Source organism: Mustela nigripes, chromosome 2 (assembly GCF_022355385.1).
Source record: "Mustela nigripes isolate SB6536 chromosome 2, MUSNIG.SB6536, whole genome shotgun sequence".
Lineage (NCBI taxonomy): Eukaryota > Metazoa > Chordata > Mammalia > Carnivora > Mustelidae > Mustela > Mustela nigripes.
This window is the reverse complement of record NC_081558.1, coordinates 63,109,254-63,124,064: the sequence shown is the minus strand read 5'-3', so window position 1 is coordinate 63,124,064 and position 14,811 is coordinate 63,109,254. Positions and strand designations below refer to the sequence as shown.

The 14,811-nt window shown below is 39.9% G+C and overlaps 1 protein-coding gene across 6 annotated transcripts in view; it reads left to right on the top strand.

Annotated features, from left to right (window-relative positions):
• The first annotated feature begins 3,083 nt into the window (after positions 1-3,083).
• GOLGA4 (golgin A4) overlaps positions 3,084-14,811 on the top strand; it is a 135,339-nt gene continuing 123,611 nt past the window's right edge. For all 6 annotated transcript variants that reach the window (XM_059390576.1, XM_059390575.1, XM_059390574.1 and 3 more), the window contains exon 1: positions 3,084-3,353. In XM_059390576.1, the coding sequence (XP_059246559.1) occupies positions 3,282-3,353 (72 nt within the window). In that variant the 5' untranslated portion in view covers positions 3,084-3,281. The remainder of the gene's footprint in view (positions 3,354-14,811) is intronic.

Sequence of the window (14,811 nt, the reverse complement as noted above, 5' to 3'; positions counted from 1 at the left end):
TGAGATAAATTAAAACTACAAATACATAGATAATTATATTTACACATCTCTATATTTTCATTAATACAGAAACAAAATGGAAAGAATACAAACTAAATTATTAATTTATTTGGGGGGATAAGATTATACAGTTGACCCTTAAACAATGCAGGGGTTAGGGATGCCAACCTCCCACATGGTTGAAAAATCTGTGTGTAAATTTTGTCTCCCCCAAAACTTAACCACTAATGACCAGCCTACTGTTGACCAAAAGCCTTATTGATAACAGTTGATTAACATGTATTTTGTATTTTATATATATTATATATTTCATTCATACAATAAAGCAAGCTAGAGAAAAGAAATCATAAGGAAAATACATTTACAGGACTGTACTGTATTTACTGGAAACAAGATCCATGTATAATTTCTCCCATGCAGTTCAAATCTGTGTTTAAGGGTCAACTGTACTTGTTTTTGTTACAGTGAGTGTATGTTACTTTTAAAATAAAAGATAAAAATACAGTGTGGTATATACATTAACAACTTGTAAGAGTGAAGTTGTAAAGAGGGGAGCAAGACTAAGTCCACTGATGTGTGTGTGTTTTTAGGGGTGGTGTTAGGAAATGCTTGAAAGGGAAGATGACATGTGGGCAGTATTATCAAGGATAGATAAGAAAGGTGGAAAAAGAAGAAATGTACAAAGTCATGGGGGATAATAAGTATACTGGATTCTCTGAGCTGTTCAAAACTACTATGTATAACCTGGGGACTAAAAAAAAAAGAAAAGCAAGGAGGTATACAAAAGCTGGAAATGCAAGGGAACTGCAAGTTAATTTGAAATTTCTGGAGGTTTCAAGTGTGAAGTATGGAGAGGGTGTTGTAAGAGAGAAAGCAGGAGCCAGATGTTAAGGGTTTCTTGTATAGCCTGGGAATTTGAATAGTGTCCTGCAGGACAAGGAGGTCACTGATGGAGTTTCGGCAGGAGAGTAACATCAGCTATATAGAAGATTGATTGGAAAGAAGCCAATCTGGAAACTGGGCCCTCATTTAAGTGGTGAAATGTAATGAAGATCGAAACTAGTGGGAGGGTGAGTAAGAAAGAGAACAGATTTGAGAAACATCTCAGAGTATAAGACAGAGGGCTTGGTGATTCGCTGGATATGGGTGAAGAATGAGAGTAATGTTTTGACTAACTTCAACAGTTTTTCACTTGGGTAACGAGGCAGATGGAGATGACACCAGCCACGGCAGAAAATACAGATGGCAAAGCAAGCTTGTGAAGAGGAGAACATGCAAGAGGGTGAGAAGAAACACAGAAGGGGCAAATCAGGATGGTGATGGTAGGGGGTGTAGTAGCAGATGATTTTGGTTTCAGACATGTTGAATTGAGGTGCCTATGCACTATTAAGAGAAACTGTTCAGTAGGCAGCTGGATGTATTAAGACTAAGTAATTCTGTAGAAATCTAGTGTCAGGCCCTGTACTAGGCACGGGTTGAGTTGTATAACAACCACGATTTTTGCCCTCCCAAACCTGGCAGCCTAATGAAGATGCTATAATTGGGAGCTCAGGGGAGAGGTCTAGGCTAGAGCTCTCAACACAGAGAGGGAGACTGTTAGAAGTAAGAAGAGAATGAAATTCTTAGGATTTTACTATGAGCTATACTCTATGAGCTATACTATGAGCTATACTCTATGCACATCAAACTTCACAAAATTCCCATGAAATATTATTAAAATGTTATAGATGAGGAAAATGAGGGGCAGAGAATTAAGACTCAGAGATCACAATCTGGCCTTTGTGGTGAATTTTATTCTAAGAGCTGTTTTGCTGCAGTGATTTAAAAATACCTCTGGATGGGTTTGCACTATCTGGTTTGTTACTTTCCCTCATTCTCCATTGTCTTAAACCATATGTGTGTCACTCCTAATCTTTCTGCTCCTTTCAGACATTTGACTTTGTGCTGTGTGGCCGAAGGTCACAGTGCTACAACTTTCTTGGTAAATATATAGGTGTTCAGTATGAGATAAAAGAGGACTTAGCCCAGCTGTCAGTGCAGTGTTCAGAGAAGGCCCTGTTCTAGCTCTACGGCACTTAGGGATCAGGCTATGGAATCTTACAAAGGAAACTGCTGGTAAATAAACTTAGCTAAAATATTAAGATCAGCGTATATTCTCTCAGGTTCTGATACACAAAGCAATGTATACACAGAGGCAGTTGCTGAGATGGATATAGGGGTCCACAGATGGCCCAAGTGTGCTGGAAGAATTAGGCACATAAACATTAAACTCTCTAGGATGACTGCAGATGCAGATGACCCTTTGGAAATCTGTGTATTCCCCCAGCTGTGAATTCTTTTAACATCCCCAAGGATCTGGCACTTAGACTGATAAGGATTTTCGAATGAATACGTGAAAATATACAATTTAGGTTAAATAAAAAATAAAGACAGATGTCCAAACGGTTGAGATTTTACAATATCTTCCTGAAACGTTTGGACCCTGGGAGTCTGTGTCAGACACTTGCTGACCTCTGGGAGGGTCCAGGGAAGGAAAGACAGCGCCTCTGGGGAGCAGTTGGAGTACCAGGCACTGAAGATACAGACCCTTAACTACAATCACTGAACAAAAGTGCACTACCCTTCAGAGCGCGAAGCAGGTTCCCAGGATCCCCCCCTTCTCCCACCCCAGGCGCTCAGACACGCGGCTCTCCGCGGTGGGCCGGCCCATCCTGCGGTCGTTTATAGAAGCATTACCCTCCCCGCGGGACTCCGCAGCGCCAAAGTTTGGGTGTGCGTCACTGCAGTGCTCAGAGCAGCCCTTGCCCCAGCTCGGAAGGTATCTATCTCTGTACGCAGTGAATTGGAGCAGCGCGTAACGCGGCGTATTACTCGCCGCTGCTGCGTTCGGGAGCGACACCCCGAGCGCGCATGTGCCAGGGCAACTTCGTGGTTGGCCCCTCCCGCGCTCCGTAGAGCTCCCTGGGCGAGCTCCACGTAGGCCGCGCAGGCGTCTTTGGCACACCGTTCACCTGCTGCCGTTGTCGCCGCCGCCGCCGCCGCTCCCGGGGCTGGATGGGGGGCATAGGCCAACCAGTGGCACCCAGAAGAAAGAGACGCGGCGGCGGCGACGCCGACACCCGCAGGACGAGTGTCCCGATCCGCCCGCGAGCCCAAGGAGGAGGCGGTGAGGCCCGGCCCCTACGGTCCCTGGTGTAGAGAGAGGCCGCTGTCGCCGCCGTGGCCGGGTCTCCCTGGGCACTCGCCCCTCAGGTCTCACACTCAGGACACCGCGCAGCACCATGTTCAAGAAACTGAAGCAAAAGATCAGCGAGGAGCAACAGCAGCTCCAGCAGGCGCTGGCCTCGACTCAGGTACTATGGCCGCTGCTCTCGTCTAGTTCCCCGCTCCCCCTGACACAGGTTCGGGAGCCTGGAGAAGGGAAGGTTCTTCCGTGACCCTTGACGTCCAACCTGAGAATCTCCCCCAAACTCCGGTCTGGAAATGAGTCCAGGGCGGCCCGCGTTTTCTGTGTTGGGGACCTGGGGACCCCATCCCCAAACTCCACGCAGGAGAGTGGGAGAGGGTGGCATAATCCTTTGGGACGTCTGACCTCTAGTTTTCCCCCAACGCACGACCCTGGCCTGAGAATAAGTTAGAGGGTCTACGATCTTGCATGACTTTTGACCCCTATCGAAGGTTCCCTCACCAATCTGAGACCCCAACTCAGGAGTAAGGGCTGGATGGGAAAACCTGGGGCCCTTGTAATACCTGATTTCTTGTCTGAAGTTTTCTCTCCCGTCGTGACCCGAGATTGAATACGGAGCGGCCTGGATCCTGCTAGACTCCCTATCCATTGTGGGAGTCGTCAAACCGTGGTCCGGAGGGGAGGGTGAGGGCGAGGGTCGAGCCATTCCAGGCCAGTCTGCTTGCGGGAGCATTGGACCTCAAAGAGGTGGCAGTGTGGCCAGCGTCCAGAGCCCGAGGCTGTCACGAGTTAGTCACTTCGCATAACTTGGTTGATCTCGGTCGGGCGTAGGGACAGACATTCTGAGGCCAGGCCTGGGTTCTGCCTGTCCCCAGCCAGGCTTCAGCTTCAAGAGTCTTGCTTGTTTTTTTATGAATGCTGTTGCTTCAGGAAATGACAGTTTCTAGGAAAAAGGGGGCGTGTTAGTAGTGTTAATTTAAAGAAACAGTTTCCTAGACACCAAGGAGAATGTGTGTTTTGGTGCTCACAGCTCTTGTCTCTTGAGCGAAGATGAGGGCTTCTGCTAAATTTCCTCCCAGCCTTTGTCAGTTCCAATAGATTGAGCAGTTCTCTCTCTCTCAAATTTTAGAGTTTTCACAAAAAGACTGAGTTTTGATTAATTTGGAGACATTAAAAATACATTTATCTTACACAGTTTTTAAACAACTGTTAAGCAACCAACAAGTATTAAGTCAACTATCACATTAAAACAACTGTCGACTATAACTTGAAGTTCTCTTAAAAGCTAAAGCTCATGTAAAGTAAAGCTGCTTGAAATACATTGGAACATGACACTGAAAGCTTTTTCATTCTAAGTAAAATGAAATAGTGATTAAAGTTTAGATAGTAAATACCTTACTTTTCATACTATTTACTGCCAGCTTTTCTCAATTTACAAAACACATTTATTTAAGAAAGAAAAAACTTGAAAGTGTGGTAGAGATGGGAAATGTGGGGGAAACACCATGTTAGTTAAATGTAAAGCAGTTACATTTGGAAATGTTTAAAATATTGATCCAAGATTCCATCTCTAGAAATTTATTTTAAGAAAGCTTAGGATGAGGTAGGTGGGTGGGTTAGTCTGTTAAGTGCCTGCCTTGGCTCAGGTCATGATCCCAGGGTCCTGGGTTTGAATGGGGCCTAGGACTCCCTGCTCTGCAGGAAGTCTGCTTTTCCTTCTCTCTCTCTGCCCCTCCCCCCTGCTCATTTTCTTTCTCTCTCTCTCTCTCTCCAATAAATCAAATCTCTAAGAAAAAGTTTAGGATGTATGAAAGATTTAATGTCATGGACTTCTATTTCAGTGTTGTTTTAACAGGTAAAAAGTGGCTAAAAATAGAAAATTGATTAACAGATTTTTTTAAGGTAGTGGGTTATTATGCAGCCTTTAACAAAAGCCAACATTTATTGGGCTTTTACTGTGTGAGAGGCATTTTGGTTTGTATTTTACATGAATAATTTTATTTAATTCTTACATACACCAAAGAGGTTCCCATAGGTGAAGGAGTAAGGTTCAAAGAGATTAACTTGCCTAACACACCTATTTTTAGAGCCTGTGGGAAAGTAATAATAACATGCAAAGATATTTGTGTTAAAGGACAGATTAAGAAGAAGCATGTAAGGCGTGAACCCAGTTTTGTGGGGAAAAATATGTATGTAAAGTATATTTATATACAGGCAATGAAAATAGTTTAAGAAGGAAGTACTCATGAGATTTTATGATTATTTTTCTAATTCATAATGTTTAGTTTTTCTTCATGAAAATAAATTGCTTTTGTGTGTTAACAGAAAGAGGTGGTTTTTAGAGTAGTAAAAAAGTTAACGAGCTAACTAATGTATTAGGTGAGACAGTGCATCTGGATCAAATAAAATCATTGTGTATAAAAGATTTAAAACAGTCCTCTTTGACAATAGGTATAATATATATATCAAGAAGGTAAAATTAAATTGTTAGTGATCATCTACTCATGGAGACTCGATTCTGTTCTGGCCTCAGATCTTTAGCTATTAAGAACTCTTTAGGATGAGAAGTTCTGGATTATTGTTTTCAAAGTTGAAGACTTTTTTTCAAGGGTGAATTAGAAAAGAAAACAAAAAACCTTTTTCATGACAATCCTTTTGCAACAGATTATACGTATCCTTGTTTTCTTAAGCAGAGGATCTTGAATTTGTATAATGGTATCATTTCTTCATTTTTGAGTATGAATTATTTTGTGTTGAAGGCACCATGCCCCCCAAAATTTATCTGGGTTTTTGTTTGTTTGTTCTCTGTCTACTTTTGTAATTTTGTAACCTCCTTCTCTACCTGCGCGTGTTTTCTCTTGCCTTTAAACTGTTGTGGGGTTTGAATCAAGATACATAAACAACTTTTTTTTAAAAAGATCCATAAACATAAAATTTTATGTGAAATAAGGGCAAGTACCTGAGGGATTCTTTAGTGCAATGTAGTGTATTAACACAAATTTTGAGTGTTTGGGACCTTTGTGTGCATACTTCCTGTTTCTTGGCTTGCTTTTCATAGGTAAGGTGGCCTGAAAGGTATTTTTCTGATAAATTGAGTTGTCAGGCATAGGTAATTCTGGGATAAATGAACCATTTGCATTGCAATATTTGTAAAACTTCCCAGCAATAATAATTATAATAATGATATAGGGTTCCTTAAGCGTTTGAAAGCATTCAATAAAAATAAGAAATAGTTCCCCAATCACTTCTTATTTGGTTGGTACTAAGATTATTTGCACCCTTCCTTGGCAAATATTTTAAGTAATTATTTATTCAACACTGATGATGACTCGAAGCCTAATCACTAGTTAAAAATGAAGTTAAAAACTTTTTAAGTCAAGGTTCACTTATTTATTTATTTATTTGTTTGTTTGTTTATTAAAAGTAGGCTCTTTGCCCAGTGTGGAGCCCACTCGGGACCCTAAGATTCAAACCTGAGCTGAGATCAAGAGGGGGACACTTAACTGACTGAGCCACCCAAGTGATCCCAATTCCAATTACATCATCATAATTATTATTATTATTTTGAGAGAGAGTGTGCATGCATGAGATGGGGCAGGGAGAGAGAGAATCTTAAGCAGGCTCCATACTCAGCACAGGTCCCAACCCAGGCTTGATCTCAGGACCCTGAGATGAGGTCAGGAGTCCAACATTTAACTGACTGAGCCACCTAGGCACCCCACTTACATTGTTTTTTAGCAGTGAATATCTGTTTTGGATTTTTAAATTCCTGTGTAGTGTTTGTCTTGATTGGATGGGGACCCTCCCCCAAATGTGGGGCATCCTGATCAGGTGGGGACCAGTGGCAAGGGCAGTAAAAGGATTCACACAAGGCAGAACAAAGGAGATAGAAATTTACTGAATACACCTCAAAGGAGTGGTTGGCAGGACAGCAAAGCAGACTGTAACAAGGCAGTGTTTTATATACAGTGGGGGCTGTATTTAAAGCAGGAAGGTGAGGACATATGGGGACATACGGAATTTTCCTTTTTTTGGTAGCTGTGTCTGGTTGTATGTAGCCCATTGCTCAGTTAGGGTTTATGGATATTTGAGGTAGGTTGCCTATATTTAGCCAGGTGGTCACTGTGGGCCCTTTAGCCTTTATTGAATTTCTGTTGCTCAAGCTGGTTGTCTAAAAGCAGTCTTACAGAATGAATTGGATAGAATAAACATTAAAAAATAATATAGAATACATTATAACTGGGATATATATAGTACATAAATAAAAATATATTTTAAAATTTTATTTATTTATTTATTTAAGTAATCACTATACCCAGTGTGGGGCTCAAACTCATGAACCTGAGATGAAGAGTTGTGTGCCTCTCTGTCTGAGCCAGCTAGGCACCCCAACATAAATAAAAACATTGTCAGCCTTTTTCTAATATTACTAAAACTTTAAAGTACAAACACAAATGGACAAATAATTGTGTGATTCCACTTATCTGTGGTACCTAGATTAGTCAGATTCATAGAGACAAAAAATTGAATGCTGGTTGCTGTGGGCTGGAAAGAGGGGGATGTCAGGAGTTAATGCTTAAGGGGTAGAGTTTTGGTTTGGAGAGATGAAGTTCTGGAAATTGATGATGATGATGGTTGCACAACAGTGAATATACTTAACACCACAGAACTGTACACCTAAAACTGGTTAAAATGATAATTTATATATATATTTCACTACAATAAAAGAATTAAAAACAGCAGAAAGTGAGACTCCAAAATAAGTTTATGTAATAGAAATTTAAAGAAAATACACAGCAGGGAAAAGTCCCTTTCTGAAGGAATATAGTCTTATTGTAATCTAAGTAGATGCCCTTCTTCTTGAAATTGGGGAAACCATAATTCCCAGGGAGAACATTAATATATAATAATTTGTATTTTGACCAGTAGCATATAGTGGCTGTTGATAATTCTTTAGATAGAATGTACATTAAGTTCTTATGTTTTAAATATAAAACAGTCCTAGTTTATGGGATTAAAAAAAAAAAGTGCCATGAAATTTGAATAGAGTTCTGGCCATACAGAATGGTTTCATTTGCTTTGTAGTTTGGTAGGAAGAGCTAGAAGAAAGATAAAACTTCTCTTAGAATGTTTTATCTTTCTGGCTTTTGGGATGAATTAACCCAGTTTGTTAAATTGTGAGATTCAAAGATCCCAAGAGATGGATGTAATTTTTTACATACCTCAACTTTACATCCCATGGAAACTAGGAGAATTCATAGGGCATTCTGCATGGCCCAGGCAAGAGAACAAGGCTGGAAACTGATGTAGAATTCAGTTAATGTGTTAATAATGAAGGTCAGGGCTCTAAAAGTATAGGGTTTTAATCAACAGTGGTTGGTTCCTTCACTTCTAAATCACAAGATATATTAGTAAGACATTCTTATTTATTTATGGAATTCTAGGTAGGAAATGTTCCCTCAGACTTCTGAGCTTCTTTCTTTCTCCTCATCTTTCAGCATTATGTATTACAAATGAGAAGTCTAATTCCAAACCGGTTCTTTCTTCATTGGTAGTTAACCTGATCTTTGAATCTTCTCTTCTTCCCTTGATTTTAGAAAATTCCCAATTTTCTTCTTTTAGTTTTTTGTTGTTGTTTGTCCCCCCCCCCCCCCCCCAACTTCTTTTTTTTTTTTTCCTTTTTTTTTTGTTTTTCTTTTTTTTTTTTTTTTTTTTTTTTGTTGTTTTTTGTCCCCCCCCCCCCCCTTAAAAGTCTTAATCTTTCTGGACAAGTTCTTTGGGTATTCTTTTTCTTTTTTAAGATTTTATTTATTTACTTGAGAAAGAGAGTGTGTGAGAGAGAGAACATAAGAGGGGAGGGGCTCAGAGGGAGAAGCAGACTCCCTGCCAAGCAGGAAGCCTTATGCTGGACTTGATCTGGGGACTCCAGGATCATGACCCAAGCCGAAGGCAGTCTCCCAACCAACTGAGCCACCCAGGTGCCCAAGGGTATTCTGACTTTCTTTTTATATATTCCTTTTTTCCTGTTTGTTCTATTGTTTTGAGAGATTTCTTCAAATTTTATTATTAGAGTAAATTTAATTATTTATTAAATTTATTCTAGTAATCATATATTTAACTTCTACAAATAATAACACTAGTAAGCATTTATTAATTATTATTAATCACATACTTTTCTTGGTTGTATTGCATGATTTTCAAATTAAAATATGAAATAATATAACATGATTTGTATTATTCCCATTTTACAGATAAGAAATTGAGGCTGGGGCAGATAAAGTAACTTGTCTCAGGTATACAGTTATTTGGTGGTAAAGCTGAGATGAGCTTAGGTAGTGTGTCTCAGAAGCCCATTTTTTTAATCACCGTGTTTATACATGTTGCTTTGTTTTACTTTTTAGTAGCAGCTTATACTTGTTTAAAGAAACTAGAGCTTATCAAAACTGTGGTAAGATAAGCATTATATAGTACATATATACACATTCGTATTTAAGTTCTGTTCCTTGATTTATCTTGATTTTTTGGGGGTCACTTACTATAGTCTTACTGGTCATCTTGTTTGTTTTGTTAAGAAAAATCTTGTGATTGCTGGTTTTTCATTTATATTTATGAAGTCCTGGTGGGTGATTTATTTTGCTAGCCTACATGGGTTTTCTCTGCTCTTAAGTGCCTCTCCCCTGTGTGGAGAGTGGTTATGGAAGGGAACAATCAGAGGATCCCTCCTCTGCAGCCCAAACAAAGAGCGTCTACCTACTTTGAAAGGTGACCATATATAATTTATCATGCAAACATTCTTGAGAATGAAAGGGGACACTACTTTTTTTTTTTTTTTTTTTTAAAGATTTCATCTATTTATTTGACAGAGAGAGAGAGATCACAAGTAGGCAGAGAGGCAGGCAGAGAGAGAGGAAGGGAAGCAGGCTCCCTGCGGAGCAGAGAGCCCGATGTGGGGCTCCATCCTAGAACCCTGAGATGATGACCGGAGCCGAAGGCAGAGGCTTAACCCACTGAGCCACCCAGGTGCCCTGGAGACACTACTTCTAATAATGATCTTGGAACATAAACTTGGTGGACTGGGGTTGCAGTGGGCAAGCTCGGGTGTATTGTTACTCTGCTACTTTGTGGTACCAGCCACACAGCTGAAGATCCAACTTCTACAAGGTAGTTGCTCATTATATTTTGCAGTTACTTTTGTCTGGAAATATGTTTGTGTTGGAGGAGTCTGACTTCAGGTACCTGTTTGTCACACAAAGCAGCAGCCTCTTCTTCAGCCTTCTGTACAGAATTAGAGTTATGACTACTTTTGTCCTGATTTCTCTACCAATTTGAATCCTTTTGCCTTCGATTCTTCAGAAATTTATCATTTTTTTTTTAATTTTTGTTTATTTGACAGATCACAAGTAGGCAGAGAGGGAGGCAGAGAGAGAGAGGCTCCCCACCAAGCAGAGAGCATGATTTTGGGGCTTGATCCCAAGATCCCCGAGATCATGAAGGCAGAGGCCTTAACCCACTGAGCCACCCAGGCGCCCCTCATTTTCTTTTTACTGTAGATGTTCTCAATTTTATTCTTGAGTTTTAGTTAATCTATGTTTTTCTACCTTTTTTTTTTTTTTTAAACTTTCACTTCAGTGGGTGTTTAGGAGGGAGTGAGGTAAGCAATAGTATTAAGTCTATATTCTTATACTGGAAACCTATTCACCATGATGTATTTAAACATAAGTTCAGGGGCTCCTGAGTGGCCCAATTGGTTAAGCGTCTGCCTTTAGCTCAGGTCACTCCCAGGGTCCTGGGTTTGGGAGCCGCATGGGGCTCTCTGCTCAGTGGGGAGCCTCCTTCTCCCTAACCCTCTGCTGTTGCCTCCCACCCCCACTTGTACTCTCTCACTCTTGCTCTGTTTCAAATGAATAAATAAATAAAATCTTTACTTAAAAAATTTTTTTTTAAGGATTTTATTTATATATTTGACAGAGAGAGCAAGAGAGCACACAAGTAGGCAGAGAGCAGCAGGCAGGGGGAGAGGGAGACGCATGCTCTCGGCCCGGAAGGGAGCCCAGTTGTGGGGCTGTCTGAGGACCCTGTGATCATGACCTGAGCCAAAGGCGGTGGGTTAATCCACCGAGCCACCCAGGTGCCCCTACTCTTTTAGATTTTAAAAAAAGATTTTATTTACTCATTTGACAGAGAGCACAAGTAGAGGGAGCAACAAAAAGAGAGGGGGAGGGAGAAGCAGGCTCCCTGCTGAGCAGGAAACCTGAAGCAGGGCTCCATCCCATGAGATCATGACCTGAGCTGAAGGCAGACGCTTAGTCACCCAGGTACTCCTGAAATATTTGACTTCAAAATTATAAATTCTCAACAATTATATATTCCTTAGATTGTAAAGATATTATCTGATTTTTCTATCTTATTTTGTGGAATCACTTGGTTAAGTTAGTATATACCATGTGATTGGCCTTGAAATATGCTGTTAACAATAGCTAGTATCTGAATGTTGAGAATATCAGTCCACTTATTCATTATCAACTATTGGATGAGATTTAAGATGAGAAATAGATGATCTTTTAATCTGTATGTCATGTTTTAAATTTTATTTGGTATTTGTTTTGAACAAATGACTTTTTTTTTTTTTTTAAGATTTTATGTATTTATTTAATTGACAGACACACAGCGAGAGAGGGAGCACAGGCAGGGAAGTGGGAGAGGGAGAGGGAGAAACAGGCTTCTTGCTGAGCAGGGGAGCCGATGCCAGACCTGATCCCAGGACCCAGGGATCATGACCTGAGCTGAACGCAGGTGCTTAATGACTGAGCCACCCAGGCACCTGTAAATACTTAGGATTTTAATTAAAAATTTTCTTTTATTTTTATCAAAGTGATATGTTACATCATTTTAAAAGGTGAAATACTACTGAAAGGATATTATGCAAAAAAACCCATTGTCTGCTCCAACACTCCAGGCCTGTTCTCCATATTCTCAACATTTTCTTTGCCCAGATATTTGACTTCATATTTCTAATAGTAAACTGTTGTTGCTTTGCTGTTTGTTGAGTTGTACATTATAAACCTTATCTACTGGTTTCCTGCCAAAGCAGATGATTTGGGAAGCATTGCTCCATTGTTTTCTATTTGCAGTGTTGCTATTAAGATGTCCATTGTCATTCTGCTGCTTTTTTCTTTCTGGAGACTTTAGGATCTTCCCTTTATGGCTTGTTGTCTGAAACTTCATAGTAAATATGCCTGTGTATGGATTTCTTTATGTATTGTGCTGGACACTCAGTGGGCATTGTATGGTGCCACTCCTGTGCTTAAATTCTTGGAAACTTTTACATATTGTTTCTTTGATAATTCTCTCCCCTTTGTTTTTTTCTCTATTCTCTTTAGCGGAATTTGGTGGCTTTTGTGCCTTCAGGATAGATTCTCTTTTTCTTTTTTTACCACTTATATTCCATTTTGGGTTTTTTGTTGTTGTTGTGTTTTAGGTTTTGTTTTGCTCTACTTTTGAGAGATTTCTTCAAGTTATTTAACTCTTAAATTGAATTGTGGATTTTGGCTATCTTATTTTAAAATCTGGAAGTGCCGTTTCTTCCTGTCTTTTCCTTTTTCATAGCATTGTTCTTGTTATACAGATACAATGTTTTTTATCTCTCAGAATAATGGTTTTTTTTTTAAGTTTTCTTTTAGTCTTTACTGTTTGTTTTTTTCTGGTTGTTGTATTTTTGGCTCACTTTTTTACTTTGGAAACTTTATTGGTTGCTCTCGGCTTTCCATTCATATTTAAGGGTGAGGCACTAAAAATCTGATGCTATTTGGAAGTAGCATGTGATAGAGACACTGGGGTTCTCTGCTGGGTTATTATTGGGGAAAATATCTTCATGCTGGTAACCACAGGTCTGGAGGTCATTTGGTTTCTCCGGAGAAGCCGTGTTGTTTGGAGAAAGGGTGAGGGGGTTGGCAGCCCAGCTGCCAACCTTCTGGAAGCAGGGCGGATTCACTGTAGGTACCACTTAATTCCACTAATGTTAGTCATATACTTGGCCCTTTGCTCCTGCTGTGCTTGGTTTTGCCCAGTTTGGAGTCTAATTGTCTCCCAAAAATAAACCTCTGGTTCTTCAGAGGCTCTGTAAGGTAGGACAGGGATCTGGGGATCCTTCAACCAGTCTTCTGTTTTTGGTCTTGTCTCTTCTTGCTTTTTGTGTTAAATTTTTGCTTTAAGTCCTAAGTCCTTTCATGGTTCTGGGGAGGAAAATAGGCTTGCTTTTCATCACTGTTCTCCTTTGTAGCTCCTTGGAGTTGTGGTGTTCTCAGTTGTGTTAAATTCTTTGCTGTTCTTTCATTCATACAAATCTTCTGAACATTGGTTAATGTTTCTTTTCTTTCTTCCCTTTTTTTTTTTTTTTTAAAGATTTTATTTATTTGAGAGAGAGGAAAGGAATAAGCAGTGGGGTCGGGCAGAGGGAGAGGGACAAGCAGTCTCCTGGTGAGTAGGGAGCGCAATGTTGGGCTCCATCCCAGGACTCTGGGATTATGACCTGAGCCCAACACAGCCGCTTAACCTACTGAGCCACCCAGGCGCCCCTATGTTCAGTTTCCTTTTATCTTAAAAAAATTTTTTTAGAGATTTTATTTATTTAAGAAAGTGAGAGAGCATGCACGAGTGGGGGGGGGAGGGGCAGAGGAAGGAGGAGAAGCAGGCTCCCCTTGAATGGGGAGCCAGATGTGGGACTCAATCCCAGGGCCTTGGGATCATGACCAGATCCGAAGGCAGACGCTAAAGTGACTGAGCCATCCAGGTACCCCTCCTTTTATCTTTAAAAACGAGAATTAGTTAGGGGCGCCTGGGTGGCTCAGTGGGTTAAACCTCTGCCTTTGGCTCTGGTCCTGGGATTGAGCCCTGCATCAGGCTCTGGGATCAACAGGGAACCTGCTTCTTCCTCTCCCTCTACCTGCCATTCTGCCTACTTGTGATCTCTCTCTGTCAAATAAATAAATAAAATTAAAAAAAAATTCAGAAAAGAGAAATTTATTAAAAAACAAAACAAAACTAGAATTAGTTAATTGGTTTCAGAAAGTTATAGATTCAGAATGGTTACAACTCATTGTATCTCCTGAGCCCTTCAGGTATCAATGAGGTGTAACCATTTTGAATCTATAATTTTATTTTATTTTATTTTTTTGAATCTATAATTTTAGATAGAAATCTATATCTCTGCCTGTGTCTATTTTATATCTATATTTTTCTAAATCTGTCTAACAATTCAGCTATCTTGAATAATTCTTTCCATGAAAATTCCCAGATTGTAGAGCCCCTAATGAGTAAACTTTGGTTAACATAGTTTTGACTTTGATACAGAACTTTTCAGTAATATAAAAATCCAGAATTTGTGTTTTTGTTATCTTTAAATTGTGGTATTCAGCTAGGATTAATGCTTTTTAATTTTTATTTTTTAAGATAACTAAAATATAGTAGTATGTTTGATATGGTCTAGATTTTAGAGTTAGTGGCTGTCTTTATGTACATTGTTCTTACAAGGACAACATGGTATGGTGAAAGCAGTTAAGAGAATTGTGGAATCTTTTAGTGGGTTGAGATGTTGAGATCAGCTCTTTTTTTTTTTTTTTTTTTTT